This window comes from Trachurus trachurus, assembly GCF_905171665.1.
Source record: "Trachurus trachurus genome assembly, chromosome: 4".
Classification (NCBI taxonomy): domain Eukaryota; kingdom Metazoa; phylum Chordata; class Actinopteri; order Carangiformes; family Carangidae; genus Trachurus; species Trachurus trachurus.
The window spans coordinates 13,750,554-13,767,255 of NC_139898.1; the positions used below are offsets into that span (position 1 = coordinate 13,750,554).

Below are 16,702 nucleotides of genomic sequence, written 5' to 3' on the forward strand. Positions count from 1 at the left end.
ACCACCAGACACATTGTGTACTTTTTTGTGTCTCATTGTGATTGCGCATTAAAGATAATGTCATGCAACGGGTCACCTGGTGAAGCAACAAGTGATTTCCAACAACAAGAACATTGGATTGTCTGAAAACATATTACTCTCTTCATTGTTTTGGGGTAGGAAGTAGCCTACGCTGCCAATATTTTTGAGATTTTAAAGTCAGATATGTGTTGCAGGTCGAAAAGCCACAGCTCTTGTATAACCTATAGCACAATAGGCAAAACTAGCCTCTGGTTGTTTGCCACCTCTACTCATTTGGATGCACTCTTCATCATTTGTGGGTTTAACCTTCATAATATAGTGACATTAAATGAAGCTGTTTAACTATAAATGTTTATATATGACTTCCCAGCCGTGTGCAGTATATGGACATAATAAACTTAAATAAATTAAATATTTTACCTTTTCCTTTTAAATCATTATGCAATCACCTATCACTGAAAGGCACATTGCATGTGTAAGAGCTAAAACTGCATCATCCAAGAGAGAGAAGTTCATGCTGAGGTTTCGCAGGGCAAATGTAAGATTAAGTGCAATGGTGAGAAAGACACAGAAAAGAGTGCAAATTGATGGCTGTAGCTGCGCTGTTGTTCAAGTTGAGGTTAGCTCAGAGAGTCGGTTTTTTGCCCTCAGAACAGACACTACCTTTCCGGTGCCAACCTCAAGCTCAAAATGATTAGAGCGAATGATAAACAGAGCAGACGCATGAGAAGGAATTGACTTGACATACCAGAGACTGTGACAGGCAAGAGGAAAAGCATCAGAGGGAGTCAACTGAGAGACAGGAAGTGTGTTTGGTGAGAAACTGAGTAAGCCACCTGTGAGCTCCACGCACAGTGTTCAGTGGCAGCAGTGGCGTGTGTAAGGGAGGCGGAGGAGAGGGCGAGCTGCTGTAACTTTGCAGATTCCCGATGGCGACTGGTTCAGCCAGCAGAGCAGAGAAACTGCCGCCAGCACTGCCGGCCAAACAGCATAGGTAAGAACAACAAACTAAATAAACTGTCTCTCTCATTTGCAGTTTGACATTATCCCAGTAATGCTCTCTTTGAGTTTTCATTGTGTTTAATCCTCATACTGTTTTTAAAGAAGATGCTAATTACTTGGGAAACAGGTTGACACTTCTTATTTCAAGGTCAAGTATTGTGAAGTGAATGCACTGTACCACAGATGCCACAGACATTGCATAAGAACTTGACTTTGTCAAACTGAGACTATTTGCATGCAAAGTTTTTTATATGCAGTATAGATTCATAGCAGAGAGGTCAATGTTTTTGTAATGCTGTTGTTTTTCTTGCACAGGAGTTATTCCCGCAGTAACTCCAGCGTGGACTCTGACTGTGTCATGCTCAGCCCTATTGGACTTCACCATCAAACCTATGCCAACAACGATGTCTTTGCTGAACCTACTGATTGTAATGCAGCTGAGTGCCCCATACACCAGCGCTACGGTAGGTTTACAGAATAGTAAAGTGAGTTTCAGTGAGGGAAAGTCACATATGGTGAATAGCATTGCAAATACAAATCAGTTTAATGTCACATAACTTTATGCATCCTCCTCTTGCCGCTCAGTTCTCCAATTCTAAAAAGGACGTATACGTAGAAGTGTGTGGGAAAAAAGTGTGGTTAAGCCCTTTCAGTTCGCCCGATAGTTTGTGAGAACTGAAAGAGAGGAAGTAACCGTCTGAAACTTTTACTTGCAGCAAAATGCAAGTGATACTTGGAGAGGCTGCCATGACTTGCAAAAAAAAAATTGTGCTTTAGTGCTTTTGGAAGTCCAAAATTAAGACTAAGCCTGTGTTATTCTAGAGGTGCTGTGTCCAAAATGTTGTCTCTTAGTTGCTTTGTTGTTGAAGTCTGACTTGAATCCCTCTCACTGTGTTGCTCAGATCCCACTCGGCACCAGGAGAGATTTTTCTCCGATGGCACACCGCCACCTGTCCCAAAGAAGAGGTTAGCTCGCACCCTCTCGCTCCCAGGCCCCAGTAGTACATCTCTACTCTCTCCTTTGTCTCCCCTGTCTCCACTGCCGAGGCTTCCTCAAAACTTTGACAACCCCCTGTACATGCTGGCGCCCATACCTGACAGCTGTTGCCATGAGGAGACAGAGGAGGTTAAGGCAGCTACCAGGAGTCCTCCTGTCGCCCTACTGTCCCTCTCCCAGCTGTCCTTTGACACCCCGGACGAACATCTGCCGTGCCTCTTCAGCAGCTTGGATGACCACAGGGTTGTGTCTCAGGGAATTCAGCATCGCCACCTCCTCTTTTTAAGGAGCATGGCGCAGAGCGTGGAGGCTGGGATCCTGCTGCATGGAGAGACCACAGAGAAGGATGTCAGCTCATACCAGCCTTGGGATTTCCTGCTGAGCGAGGGCAGCCAGCCAGAGCAGGTTGGAGACACTGTCTACTACAGCCTGCACAGCCCCAAGTATCCAGAGAGGGTACTTGGTTTAAGGGTAAGCTCTTTTATGCATGATAAGTTGGATGTATTCTACTATTGTTACTTGCAGCTACAATGAAACGAGTGGTTTTCTTGTTGCGCATGGGAACCAGTGATACAAACATGATCTTTATCAACATAACTGTGACACTGGCTTGCGGTGCCAAAAGCACTTCCTCCCAACCGTCATCAGGTGTCACAACTGTAACAGGAAGGCAAAGTATGTATATTAAACACTAAAATTGATTTTTGTTTCTCTCTATGCAGGTACACAAGCAGAAAAATGAAGCTCCCCCAGTTCGTACCAAACAACAGTTATCACACGTCAATGTTCAAAATGTGGTTGCACATTTTCAATCCAGTAACACCCTGGGAAAACACTCCAGCGTGATACAGACTCATAATCTCCCCAGTGCTTTTAAGTCAGACTGCACTGCTGCTAAAGCACCAGGTGGAGGCAGCATTGAGTGTGTGACAGAGTCTGTGAACACCAGTGTGACCTCAGTCCAGTCTTTACTCCAGAGGGGACACTGTGTGAGCGTTGAAAGAGACCTGCCACACGCCACTCTGGAGGACTTTGTTCAGGACAGCAGCTCAGATTGTTGTGTTTATGACAGACAGGTGTGTGTTCTGATGCTGCAGATACTACTGGGCTCACAACATCTGTACAACACCAGCGCCACCGCAGCTGCGCTCAAACCCAGGGAGATCTATCTGGTGTGGCCCAGCAGCGAGAGGGACGAGGGGGAAAACAAGCTACAGCAGCAAGAGATGAAGAAAAGGTTCAAGACCAGTGGACTGAAAGGAGAAATGCATTGGGAAAAGACAGGGAGAAAAGGCAGGATCCAGATGTTGTGGAGGATGCAAGGTTCCCCCCGTGTGGTGTTAAACCCAATCCCTTCTGCCATGTCTGCACCCCACCCTCTGATCGCCCTCAAATCCCAGATTGGAGCCCTGATTCAATACTGTTTGGCCCCGCAAGAGGGCTCATCATCTCTGGACTCAAGTCCAAGCCAGTCCAAGTCCTCATACCGAAGGGGTCTTCTTCATCTGTCCTCTCAGCTCCAGAACAGGAGCAACGGACCCCAGATAGCAGACATGGTGGCCACGCTTCAGGTGCTTCTCTGGGGCCCTCGTGTACCACTCTTCATGCACAGAGGGTCCACGACCACAGCTGTGCACAACTGGCTCACAATCAAAAGAGCCCTGCTGGTGATGAAGCTGGCAGAGAAAGGGCTGATCCAGGATCGGTCTGCTCTGGATTGGGAGGATTGTATGGGCCTGCAGTACTTGGCGTTCACAGACCCCGAGACTATTGTGAGTGTCAGTCAGACATGGCTTACTCTGAAGATTGACTGACATCTAAAATCAGTATACCGTAATCATGTGAACACTTGTGATCTGTCTAGAAAGGAAATTGTTCCTCCGTGACTCAGAAGAAGCTGCAGTTCAATAGAAGACAAACTGTGAACTGTGCATTTAAGCTTACCCTCAACCCTAAGTTTACCCTCAATCACAATTCAAGCCATTACCACTCTTGCTTCTTTTAATTTAGGTATTCATGTACTGCTCTTCATAATTTACAGTTGGTTTGAAAAGATGCTGCACATATGAATACTTGTTGCTATACATCAATGTATTTCATTTTATTGGCATTTAATTTTCACAAATGTAAATCTCTTATGGTTAATTCACAATAGATTTCTGCAGTTATGTTTGACTGATATCAAGAAGGTACATAGGGCATTTTTTTTTTACTGTGATTGTTGCTTATTTAGGCACAAATGTTAGATAGTCCAATAATTTAGAGCTTTCAGTTGCTATGATCAAGATTGCTGCTACAATTCTCTTGCTTACTTTTAATAAATCAATATGATCACTACAGTACCAGATCACTAAAGGACTCGGTGTTCTTCTACAGTGAACTCATGGCATCTGAAAACCTTTCTACCAGCAGAACTAAATCTCTTTTTCAAACTACTGACAGGTGTAAACGCTTCTTTACATGTGGTCAGACAACACAATGTCGTCTCGCTCCATCGAAGCGCAGAGACTCTAACACTTGCAGGCTACATGTCTCTGAATTCACAAAACCACAGAGGCCACTGTCTAAGGTGAGCACTTTTATTTAGTACAGTTAAAACATGCAGATTTTTTTATCAAGTGAATCAAAGCAACAAATGAAATCATGCACACATTAAAAAAAAAAAAAAGAAAATCAATACAAACAGGAGAATCAACTGATAATTACTATGAAGACATACCTACTTACATGAGTAAGATGAATTTCAATTTATCATAAATATTATACTGTGGAAATGTCCATCAGGGAGTTCAGCGGGTGTGGGGTGAAAAGGAAGTCAGCACTACACATCATGAAGGGTAATACAGTGGTGAGGACACAATGCCCGGATATTATGGGGGCGTTTGCTTTACATTCCTGGTATATTAACATCTTACCCTAGTGCAAATATCATTGAAACACAGCACATGGTAGGTAAAGGTAAAAACAAAAAGGAACCTCTGACAGGAAACCTCCACCATACTGAACTTGGATAATATTTTCATTTCGAGAAATCATAAAGATGTGTGGTATGGATTGAAATGAGAACAACAAACATTTGTAACTGCTCAGCGTCATTTAATCATCGTCAGAGGAGTCTCGCTCGATGCTGTAAGCCATGAAGAAAGCGTCGGGGCGGGAGGGGACGAGGGGATGACCCGGTCTCACAATCTCAAAGCCCAGGAAACTGAATGTACGCAGCAGGGACGCTGAGGAGAGACAAGACGTATGAATGGGAATTACATTGGCCTCATCTGAGCAGAATTTTTTTCTCATCTCTTCTAAAAGTTGATTTTGCCTTTAGAACTAGTGAAACTCAAAAATCAATTGTGTTTCTTGCTGTGGAGTCATGTTACTTCCTCTACGATTTACACATTTATTTCCTTTGAAAACAAATATTTAGTGCAAATTAGAGTAACATCAGGTTTTTATTTTGAAAAAAAATTGGTGGTGCTGTATCAAAGTTTTATTTTAAGTATTAGCAGTTTAGAAGGCCGAGACAAAAAAAAGAAGTCTTACCTCTATCGTCACGGTTCTTGTGAAAACAGATAAACACATGATCACCCTGCAGCTGCTCCTCTGCAAACTCCAGCAGAAGGGCAAAACTGTGACGAGACAAAGCAAACAGAAAAATGTTAATGTAATGTATATTTTGTTCAAACATAAATAAAACAAAACAAAAGATTCTCCTTTTCAGTCACCAACAAAACCATTTTTGCCCACCAACCTGTCTTTGCTGCCCTCGGGCAAAGCTCCAGGAGGGATTTCAACGTAAAGGTTCCCCCCTTTCAGTGCCGCCCTCCAGACACAGTGCTTTCCTTCAGAGCGACGGGGCTCAAAGAGCAAGAAACGTACTCTGCTGTTGGCAGTTGGAGGCTCCTCAAGAACCAGCAACTGAGCACCCTGGAAGACGACAACAAACGTGTGAGACAAGGACAATACAACACTACTCCAGATAACAGCAAGGACAAGGTTACGATGACAGAATGCTTCTCAGATTTACCAGCTGTTACAAAGAAATTTATGATAATGAGAAAAATCGTCAAAGGCAACTGTTTTTACTTATTTTTGCTCAAGATTATCTGGCAACAAACTACTGCATCTATAGAAAATTAATGTACAGAACAGTAAGTAAAGCTAAGTGTTTGAATTTCAGGAGCATTAACATAGTTCGTGTTCTCTGCAGGAGGACAAACTTTCTATGTATGTCCAGTTTCTATGTAAACAGACTAAACTCACAAAAATTTGCCTTTCCAACTTTATCTGGGACATCCTGATAATGATTAAACGTGTTTTGTTCAGCAGCCTTGTAGAAACTGCACCTCCAACCTTACAGTTGCATTCAGATATCACAAAGACATAGCCATGACATCTTAACAAAACAATTACATCATTTGCTTCACCGAGGTAAGAACGACACAATTCTGCTAGTGCTGCCTTCAAGCTAGTCAATAAGCCCATCTTTCCTCACCGTTTGCTCAAGGTGGGTCCACACAGGCCCCAATTTAAACACATGAAAACATAACAAATATGTAAAAAGTGGTTCAACTCACAGAATAGAATAGCTTAGCTGAAAGATTGCGATCCCGCTGGTCATTCCCTCGCCCACCTGGGATCTTCAGGGGTGGGAGAGGGGCATCAGGAGCACCACAGAGGCCCCGGACACGGGTTACTGCAACAGTGTGAGCACCTCCTGGGACTGGAGATACTGGAAGGAGAAATGAATACACACACGAATGGAGCCATTAAAAACTGCAGTATTACCTCAAAGATCTGAACTAAACCTAAACCAAGCTCTCAATATAAACCGTAGGCTTAGCACACATTACACCGGTGGGTGACTCATCTGTGACGTGGCGGTAAAATATTCTCTAAAAATTGAGGAGCACAGGTCAATCAGTAACTGTCTTAGGTGAAGATGTTTGTATTTGTTGACTGATGAGGAACACTTGACTGAAGCCAGAACGGTTTATGTTGCTTAACCACATCACTGACGTCTCACTGTCAAATATTGACTACAATGCTTCGGGGAAGAAATTTTGTTTTTTTTTGTCATGATCCTCATCGCTGACCTGTGTGAAAAAATTCAAGTAGAAAGAGTGATACTCACGTGCCTCAGTTTCTCTGGGCTAACTTTAAGCTTGTCACATGATTGTTAGGGGAAAGCTGCCAGAGAAACAGGCACCGTTTGTCTAGCCATTAGCCTACTTTGGTCCTGCACTTTACTGTGTTGAACCAATTTACAACAGGCCGGGGCAAACAAAAGCTTGTTTAGTGAAATCAGCCATTTTAAACCTATGGCCAGTGTAGCTGAATAAAAATGACAGCGTTGAGAGGGACTATTCTCAGAGCCACGTTTGGGAACAAAACCCATTAGCAGCCGTAGCTGGTGCTGCCACAGCAGCTTTCAGACACTGGCAGATGCTCTTACGCAAATGCCACTGCTGTGCTATATGTGGAGCAGATGTGTGAAACCCAAATGAGAAACGTTGCAACACACAAAGCTCAGACTAACCAAGTCAATTTACAGTACCAGCCAAGTGCCCCAGATGCACAGCACTGGAGACTGCACACCACCATAGGTTCTCCCCTAAATCCCATTATCAGATTATGTAAATCAGCCAGTTACCATCTTTACATAAACCCTTGCTTCTTCTTGCCAACACACAGTGCAAGGTTTTCAGTCAACTTCTCCATTCAGCAGTCTTTGAAATCCCTGTGTCCACAGCGGGCAGCAGCAAAGCCCATTCACGCCACGGGTTGCCCTGGTAAAGACAGCTGCTCTGGTCACATGAGCGATGAGTCTCTCCAGCCTATACTTGCGTAAGAGCACCACTGCCGCACATGAATATCATGTAAAAAAGGACCACTCATCTCTGAGGGAGGTTATCATTACGTAAGTATTGTTACAGGAGAGCGCTGATGCTCAGGATGGACAAAATCCAGTTAAACCAGCCCTGTGTCAAAATAAACAACAGGATCAGAAGCGGAGAGTGGGGGAGTTTGTAAAGGCACCTGCTGATGTCTTCAAAAGCACCATCTTCAAGAACCCCTCTCTCTGGGGTATTACATAAGAGCTTCTGTGCTGTTATTTAAAATAACTTCCAGAGAAAAACTGGGAAAACGTATTTGTCTGTTGAATAAGGTATAGCCTCTATGTAATGTGTTATCACTGGACTCAAATTCCCCATACCGCCACCCCCTCCTTCGCAGTGCAGTGGAAATTTCCTACGAGTCCTTCACAATACTACAGAGCCAGATAAACAGCCACGACCGAAAAACCTTGTCAGGACACGACTGAGCCTCAGAGGAAAATGAAAATAAAAAACCCTGGAGCACTAATCGTTCACCTCTAAAATTGTGACCTATATTTTCAGGCAACAAACCCCTAAACCCCCCACTGCCGTCTCATCTCTAGTAAATCAACACATCCAGTTGAATGGTGACGAACGAGTAAACAAGCTGCCTCCTGTCCACCGGCTGGCAAATGTCCCCACGGTGGTTAATAATACATAACATTAAATTAGGATAAAGCACACTGCAAACTAAGGTTGTGTTTCGAGTGGCGGTGAACTATCTCAAGTGAGTGCGCCACTGAAAACCAAACTGGTTCATCTCCTCCAGGATGTGTCGGCGATGTGAGCTGACAACACCTGAACCCGGGGCGAGATGGAAAAAAACAACCGAGAAGCCACAGATGATCAATACTGTCATCGTTCAACCACGGTCGTTGGCTTCAAGCTAACTTTACATAATTTGAACAAATTATACTTAATGAGCCGTGTAATAGCACAAAAAAATGACATGTGAAGTATAATTATTCAACTAATGTGGTTTTACTGTTGCCTTCTCACATTATGTAAACATTGGTGTTGTAATTATCCTGCAGCTAGCTGTTAGCTGCTGCAGTTAGCATTTCCTCGACGTTGACGTCCTATGTAAATAACAAAATAATACATGTTACTATTTTTTTTTAATTAACACTAAATATTATTTAAAGAACATGCCGTAAACTGGATGATGTGCTATTGACAGAAGCTAACTAGCATCAAAACATTTAACCCTCCACAGATTAGCTCGTATTTAGCATTAGCCTCAGTAGCTGGAGCAGCGTTGACCGTGGTCTTGTCTATCATCTGGATTACAGTGATCAGCGACGATTATTCAGACCAGATACATCCATGTAATCAATGATGTGTGAACATAAACGTACAGTGGACAGGTGTCGAGCAACAAAGCAAGTGACGGTGTCTCTTAGGAACGTCAACGACAATAAATAGTGGTGTTATGTAAACAAGGAATATCGGGAGCACTTGTTCGCTGTTTCTGGAAATACACCGTGCCGCCTCGGTAGGCCGCGGTTTTTAAACTTAGCCTAGCATGCTAACTAGGCTAACGCATATAACAATTCACATCGACTACACATTAACATACCTCTCGCTCTCGGGTTTATTACTGGACTGCTCGATAACAGGCATCTCGGTTAAGTTTCTCTCTTTTTCTCTAACAAAACAATGACTATTCAAAATCGTCTGTAGGTTAGATTTAACCATCCGGCCAGCGTCCACACCAGCGGCTCGCTCTGTCCTCTCCTCGTCGCCGACTGTGGAGCTGAGAGACGGCGAGCTGCGGTATTTGTCAGGGGAGTGTCCTATCCATCCTGACGCGGTGCTGCTGTCAAAATGCCCCCTCCAGCACAGCACAGCACAGCACAGCAGCACTCAATGTACAGCTGCAGCAGGTTATTTTCAAGGTATGTCCTTTATGAACAAATTGCACCTGTATGACAAGTTTTAGGAAACAGGCTCTTGGGAGTGTTACACTGGAACGCATTTCATTATCACCGATGAGTTCATAAGAAGCATTTAGGCTACTCTTCCAGTGGTGCTAATTTTGACATACCTACAAAATACAGTATATGTGCAATAATATATAACTCCAGCTCTCCAAGTGGTATTCTTTAACATGGACGGAGTGTAGCTAAGTGTAAACAAACTAAAATAGCCTAAAACAAAATAAAAATAATAAAATAGGCCTACAGGCACATGAGAGCTGTAACAAACACAAAAACTCAGCAATAACAGACAGTGATATTTAAAAAAAAAAAAAAAAAAAAAAAAGAAGAAGAAGAAAGAAATTAAAAAAGGAGGGTTAGTGACGGCCACACACTTGCACAGTACAAAATGTTTAGTGTGACTGTTGGGGCAGTGAATTGTGTTTTGTCTAACACAATGAGTCTCTTATTACAAAAAGTCCCTTACCAAACTGGCTACAAGTGTAATGGTTTCATTTTATTATTTTCCAATTTCAAATCAAAATGTTATCTCATCAGCACAATATAGACAAATGCAGAAGACACGTAATGATGGCCTAAATGCTGGTAAGTATCAGTACACATGAATGTTTTCCTTTTTTCAACAACTCTCAGCTGTGCCTGTCAATCAGTTGGCAAAGGAGCATGGTGCAGGGTGTGTATGACACCGTCTCTGGTGCCTGCAGATCAGAAATCACCATCAACACAACTGTGCTAACCTTTACTTTTATGGCGAGGAACAACTGAAGACTGACATCAGGTAAATATTTGTCTTTGTTGAGGTTAATAGAAAATTAAACTGAGCTTCCTCGAGTCATGTTTGTCTTTTTCAAATGGCTGGCAAGTGCCTATTTTAAGCTATGTTATGTTAGTCTATGACATACAGTAGGCTACAGCAGCGTAGTTTCAAAGACTGTGCATGTGGCAGAACAGGTGCATATACATGCAAAAACTGTGATTTTTAATTGTCTTTATGCAGGATTAACACTAAACTCTTCCTTAACTTCCAGCCTCAATTTGGAACCAGTTTTTAACTTAAAACCCCAACCATAAGAACCTACAGAGCCGGAGCATCTGAAAACATCATAAGTACAAATTATGACCACTAAAAAAAGACAACTGAATTCAACATAAACTACTGTACACGTATATGACTTGTTTGTGTCTTTGCATAGTGTCTTATGACCGGATTCTATCCATTGAAAACCTGAGTGATGTCCCAAATCCATGGAAGGGATTCAGCATGAACCGCTGCCTAGTGTTGGCACTGGTCGTGCTGCTTGTGACGTCAGGGGTGAATGAAATGCATGGTGAGTTATGATGCATACAAAAAGAAGAGGGAAATGACTCGACTAAGATTAACAACAAACTAGCTATGTCTAATCTTTACAGAATTTTTTATTGGATTTGTTTCTGCAGCATTGTACATACTGCAAGCCTGCTTCTAGTAATATAATATATCTAATTACTTGATAATTTCACTGTCTTTTATGTTTTATATTATTATTATTATTATTATTATTATTATTATTATTATTATTATTATTATTATTATTATTATTATTATTATGTCATGTTACATTATTCATTCGTAAGTCACTTTGAATAGAAGCATCTGTCTGTTGTGTAGTTGTATAAATATAATTTCGTTCTCTAGATGCTCTGGATTCTTTTGTTGAGGACTCGGGTATAAGGTCTTTCTTTGGAAGTCTGCAGGATGGATCAATAACTCAGGTATGCCCATGACTGTTATGCCTTCAATCATGTCAGTAGTTAAGACTGGTTTTTGGGGAGCTTGGTGGTACAAATCAATGCAGGCGTTCATACCAAGATACACTCAACTGAATGATGCAATGATTTAACTGTAAATCAGCTCAGTGCATGGACAAGTAGCAGTAGCAGCTCTGCAAGTACACTAGACATTATACTGAGCTCATGGAGATCAGGAGGAAACCTCAAGCAATATAAAAGAAGTATTTGACAAATAATTGTAATTCTGCTAAACAAAGCACATGATTGTAATGCTCTTTTGAAATGACCCTTTTGAGCTTGAATGAACCCACCTTCTTTCACAATGCTTGACAAAATGTGGTGGTATTAAACACCACTGAGCTGCTAGTTGATCCTGGGGACTTTAACAGGGAACGGAACATGATTATTTATGGGGATTAATTAGAGTCGGTCAGCAGCACTGAAAGATGCCATGGAGTTACAGATATTTGCTGTGTCAGACAGAACTGTTGCTGAGCAGTTTTAGAGAGCCCAAATTTCTGGCTGCTCAAAGATTAAGGCCTTACAATCATGGCAATTAGCTCACTGCATCATTCTCCCACAGTGTATTACATTTACAAGTTCAAGGGTCAATATTTCTTTACTTCATGACTTCATTTTATATAAGTTCAAGAAGTGTTAAAGACATCATAGTCCATCTTTATATTCATCATCATAGTTAGATGTCAAACAAAACAACTAAACTAGAAAAATGTAAACCCGTACAAAAGTAAGAAATGGCACATACACAAAATCGTGTGACAAAATAAGTTATACCTGTGAAATAAAACTGTAAAATCTGATCCTTGAAAGGACACTAGAACAAGGGAGTGGATTTATAAGATTGAAAAAATGACTATGAATGCAATCACTATGTGAATCTCCTGTTGTCTGTCTCCAGATCTCTATATGGGACAATTTCATGTGGTGGTGGGGATCTGAAGAGGTCGGAGCAATAAGAAGAAGGAAAAAGCCAATTGGCAACAAAACAATCCTGAAACCCAAAACTAAATAAAACCCACGCAGCTGCTGCCTGGAGAGTGAAAGGTCAAGAAACAGAGGTCATGAGCTGTTACAACAGCAGGTGTCTGAATAACAAATGCAAAAAGTAGTCAGTATACTTTGTATTTAATATTATGAGGATAAAGAGAGTTACATTAACCATTACATTTTTCAATTCTTGCTGAAATGCATTCAGAAATGTTAAATTTTTAGGCATATTAAAAAAAAAATGTATCTGAAATTTGGTTGTTATACACTGTTTTCAAAGATATTGGGAATCTTCAGTGTGGAGCTTACATTCAGAGGAAGATGATGATACTGATGCTTAAATTATAATCAAATGTGTTTTTGTTTTCAATAAACTTATCATTTCTAAGAGTCAAACATTGTCAGTGTGTGCATATGAGAGGCCTCTTTCAGTGAACATTTATGTGAATGGAAGAATTAGGTGACGCCTCCCTCTGCTCAACCTAACAGTCAGTGACTATTAAAGCAAACAAGTGAAACACCTCTGATACACGGAGAGCACACCTCAGCGGCACCCACACTCCTTTGCCACCATATCTGGTTTCATGGAGAGGGTAGTCCCATGTTCATTCAAATCCACCACCTCCAGGGGTTCATAGGCCAGAGGCACGCAGCACGGAGCCCGCTCATCCACGTTCCCGCTCTCGATGTGGTAGTGGAGCAGGACGGCATGGTTGTTGGCGTTGGTGAGGGGGAAAGCACAAGAGCCACGGCAGTTGTTGATGTTGGCCGTGTTTGGACCCATCAGACGCCTCTCCAGGGAGACGGTGAGGCTCGTCAGACTGCAGAAGCTCGCCCTCACTGGGTTAGTGGAGTCTGCTCTGGTGGCCCGCAGTCGCGTCTGCAGCTCGTAGTACTCGCGGGCCACCGTCTGCAGGGCCTTCAGGAGAAGGAACGCACGGAACTGGCTCTGTCCTGGAGAAGAAACAGAAGTATGACATAAGATCTGCTGTTTAGAAACATGACAGATTGTGAATATGAAGGGGTGCTTAAATTCATCTGGCAGGACAAAAGTTTGGTGCACACTGGGATAGTTTTACAGATCATCACCTGTTGCCTGTTCCTTTGTCGGCAATGCACTGAGTTCTTTGAGCCTCTCCAGCCTCTCTGCCGCCCTGACACCCACCTCCTTTTCCCTTATGACCTCCTCTACCTGAGTCCCAACCTGCTCTAACCTCTGCCTGACCTCCTCCACCAGCGCAGGAGACATGGCCAGCTGCCCGGGATGCACCCGAGAAACGGAGCCCCGTCTGGGGAAGGAGAAGAGGGTGGCGAAAGAGGAGTTGATCAGTCCTGCCAGAAGGGACTCGCTGGAAGACAAACCCAGTGACAGGGGGGGTAGGGAGGATAAGGAGTCCAGCGGGAGTGGAGGTGACCTGGGCTGGTCCTGAGGCAGGACATCACCCAGGAAACGTTTCAGCTCACAGAGGAAGGAGAAGGTTTCTGAGGAAGCCATGGATGAACTTCGAACATGTAAACAAAGAGAGTAATGAGAGAGTAACTAATGTTTATGAGCTCCAGTCTGACATATGTCTGGTAAATATTTCAGTGGGGAACATGAAAACTAAAACAACCTTGTATCAGTTCCTGTTCTTGTTGAGAAAAGCAGAAGTAGAGACATGCTGATTTTACTTCCTGATTTCCCACCAATGAGGAGGTCTTTGAGGCTTTGCTCTAGAATGACAGGAAATGTGAGGGGAGCGCATATGAAACAGGACAATGAGAGCATGAGAAGATGCGATCTTACTCATTTCAGGGGAATTTGTCTCGACAGAAATCCTCCATTTCTGGTGAAGGGGGCTCTCTGATGCTTTTCCTGTCAGGAGTATGTACTGTGTTTCTTCTGAAATGCAGACAGACTGCAAAAAACAACAACAACAGTGGATAGAAATATCAAACATAGCCTATAAATACATGATGTGATGACAGGAATAAATTAAAACAGGCACAAACAGTAGTTCAAACTTGTTAAGCCATTTTTATAGGTGAGGTTCCCAAACAGACCTACTCAAAATAAATCAAGAATAGCTCCACAATTATCAGGTCAATATGCATAATCTTGTTCTCAACGGATAGTCAAGACCAGTATAATTCCAGTTTCAGTAACATTGTGACTGTTCCTATACCTGAACAAATTGTGATGAACCGAAAGAGAAAAAAATGATTTTTTTTAATCCTCTCATTCACAATAATTTTATGTATAAAGATGCCACGCATGCCTTGCAATCAGCAACTCCTACAACTGTACCAAAGTAGATAAGAACATCACAAACATATTGATTTTATAAAGGTTTTTAGTATGGACAGTATCAGATGGACTCTCCATTTAGCCACTTGGAACAAATACTGTTTTGACAGAATGCACTTGAAGTGTTGTTTTAGTGGTGTTAGGGCTTCTTATTTTAGAAACATTAGAAACAGCATTTTATGAACTTTTCCTACAGCTATCTGGTACTGGGCCAAACAGGTTAAAAGGTCAGAGATTAAGAACCTAAGATGACCAAGAGCTACAAACAAGTTCATCTTTAAAGTGCCCTGTGGTGAGTATCAGGTGGACCATTCAAAGAACGCCAGAAATAGTTCTTCCAAGCTCAGTATGAAAGAGAGTAAAGGTGTTTACTATGGATCTGAAATCTGCTGCTGTCAAACCAGGTGTGTCTCTACCTGTGTGTTAGGCTGCAGAGACTGACTGGTGAAGGTGACGCCCAGGTCTCCTCCTCTGAACAGACCGTCCAACCCCAAGAGCAGCACTGGGCTCAGCCCGAGCAAAGGAGACGCTGGGAGGTGAAAGGTCAGCGTGAGTGTTTCTCTGTCATCTTCAGCTGCCACAAGCACTGGGTGAGGGAAAATGAGCCATGTTTGTAAGATCATTAAGAAACAAAATGAACAAAGCATTCAAACAAAACTGATGTCACAGTGTGCTCATATACCTCCAGTTGGATGCAAAACCTCCAGCCCACTTCCCTGCAGGCTTGTGCTTGTGCGGTTGGCGAGCTCTAATAAGACTGAGCCTGATGAAGTGGCAGAGACTGTGCAGATCCCAAACAGAGTCAGACTGCCACTCGTCAGTTCACCTTCGCTCCCAACACGTTCACGCAAGGCTGCGAATATGTCCTCCACAAAGCAGGGTGCATTGTGGGGGGCGTGGTGAGAAACTGTGTAGGCTGATGAGGTTTTTGTTGGTGGGATTGTATGTTCTGAGTTTTCCATTTCCAGAAGCTCTGGTCCTTTGATTGATTCAGGGGAGGGGAAACATGTTACATGACACACTGTAAGCAGATCGAGGCTACAATCAGAAACTCTAAACAATCCAGTTGTACTCAAAACATGTAAAATTGACAGAATGTGAAACATCAAATGTGAAGGTGTGTATATTCAGCTGCGTAGAGACTGACCTGTGATTGTGGCGTCGTGATCCGGTTTCAGCTGCAGCCCATGTGAGCCGTGCTGGGTCCAGCAGAGCATCCACAGTCCGCAGCGGAGAATGTGCACCAGCAGCATACTTGTGTCTGTGTGATCAGACCTTTCTCATTCGCTTCTTTTGAATCGGTCAAGCTCCAGAGGACGGGAGGTACGTACTCCCACCTCTAACTTCTGTCTAACTGCAGAGGCCCAAATATGACTGGTGTGTGTCCTTGATGATTTGGACTGTGGATGCGGAGTAGGCCAACGTCCATGTGGGCCCACATTCTGGGAGGACTCGCAATGTCAGAATGGACTTTCCATGAACCTGTCACTGAGGCTGAAAGGCTTTATTGTCTGAAGGGTTGTAAAGCAAAGATAGGTTTTATTGAAAGACAAGCTTCAGTGCCGTAGAGCCAAGATCTTGAGGTGAAGGTAAAAGTCAGAATAAAACAAATTGTTCAACGTACAAAGTCAAGATAATTATAATTCATGTGTTTTTCCATATTGAAGCTTTATACTTTCACTCCACTACATCTCTGAGTAAAAATTAGCACATGTTAATAGACATGTGATAATTGTAGCCACTACTTTCTCCTCAGATCACAGTAATCGTCTCCTCTCTGTACAGTGAGAACCATAGATCTTAA

General features: G+C 42.7%; 3 protein-coding genes across 3 annotated transcripts; 1 reads left to right on the plus strand and 2 right to left on the minus strand.

Moving 5' to 3' along the window:
* Positions 1-899: 899 nt before the first annotated feature.
* On the plus strand, positions 900-4,444 carry LOC310984777 (inactive tyrosine-protein kinase PEAK1). The gene is made up of 4 exons (XM_083970093.1): positions 900-1,015; positions 1,339-1,487; positions 1,926-2,491; positions 2,743-4,444. The coding sequence occupies exons 1-4, from the start codon at positions 951-953 to the stop codon at positions 3,832-3,834; spliced, it is 1,872 nt and encodes a 623-aa protein (XP_083826219.1). The 5' UTR covers positions 900-950; the 3' UTR covers positions 3,835-4,444.
* A 134-nt stretch (positions 4,445-4,578) lies between these two features.
* On the minus strand, positions 4,579-9,665 carry oaz1a (ornithine decarboxylase antizyme 1a). Its single transcript, XM_083970613.1, is given in 6 exon segments — positions 4,579-5,247; positions 5,558-5,643; positions 5,766-5,941; positions 6,592-6,678; positions 6,680-6,746; positions 9,473-9,665. Coding segments are annotated over 6 exon segments (666 nt in total). The 5' UTR covers positions 9,592-9,665; the 3' UTR covers positions 4,579-5,116.
* Positions 9,666-12,525: 2,860 nt separating this feature from the next.
* amh (anti-Mullerian hormone) lies at positions 12,526-16,151 on the minus strand (the record flags this gene model as incomplete). The annotated part of the gene is made up of 7 exons (XM_083970094.1): positions 12,526-13,565; positions 13,701-14,113; positions 14,222-14,324; positions 14,398-14,509; positions 15,315-15,484; positions 15,581-15,877; positions 16,046-16,151. 7 exons carry the CDS (start codon positions 16,149-16,151, stop codon positions 13,156-13,158), a joined length of 1,611 nt encoding a protein of 536 aa, XP_083826220.1. The 3' UTR covers positions 12,526-13,155.
* Positions 16,152-16,702: the final 551 nt, after the last annotated feature.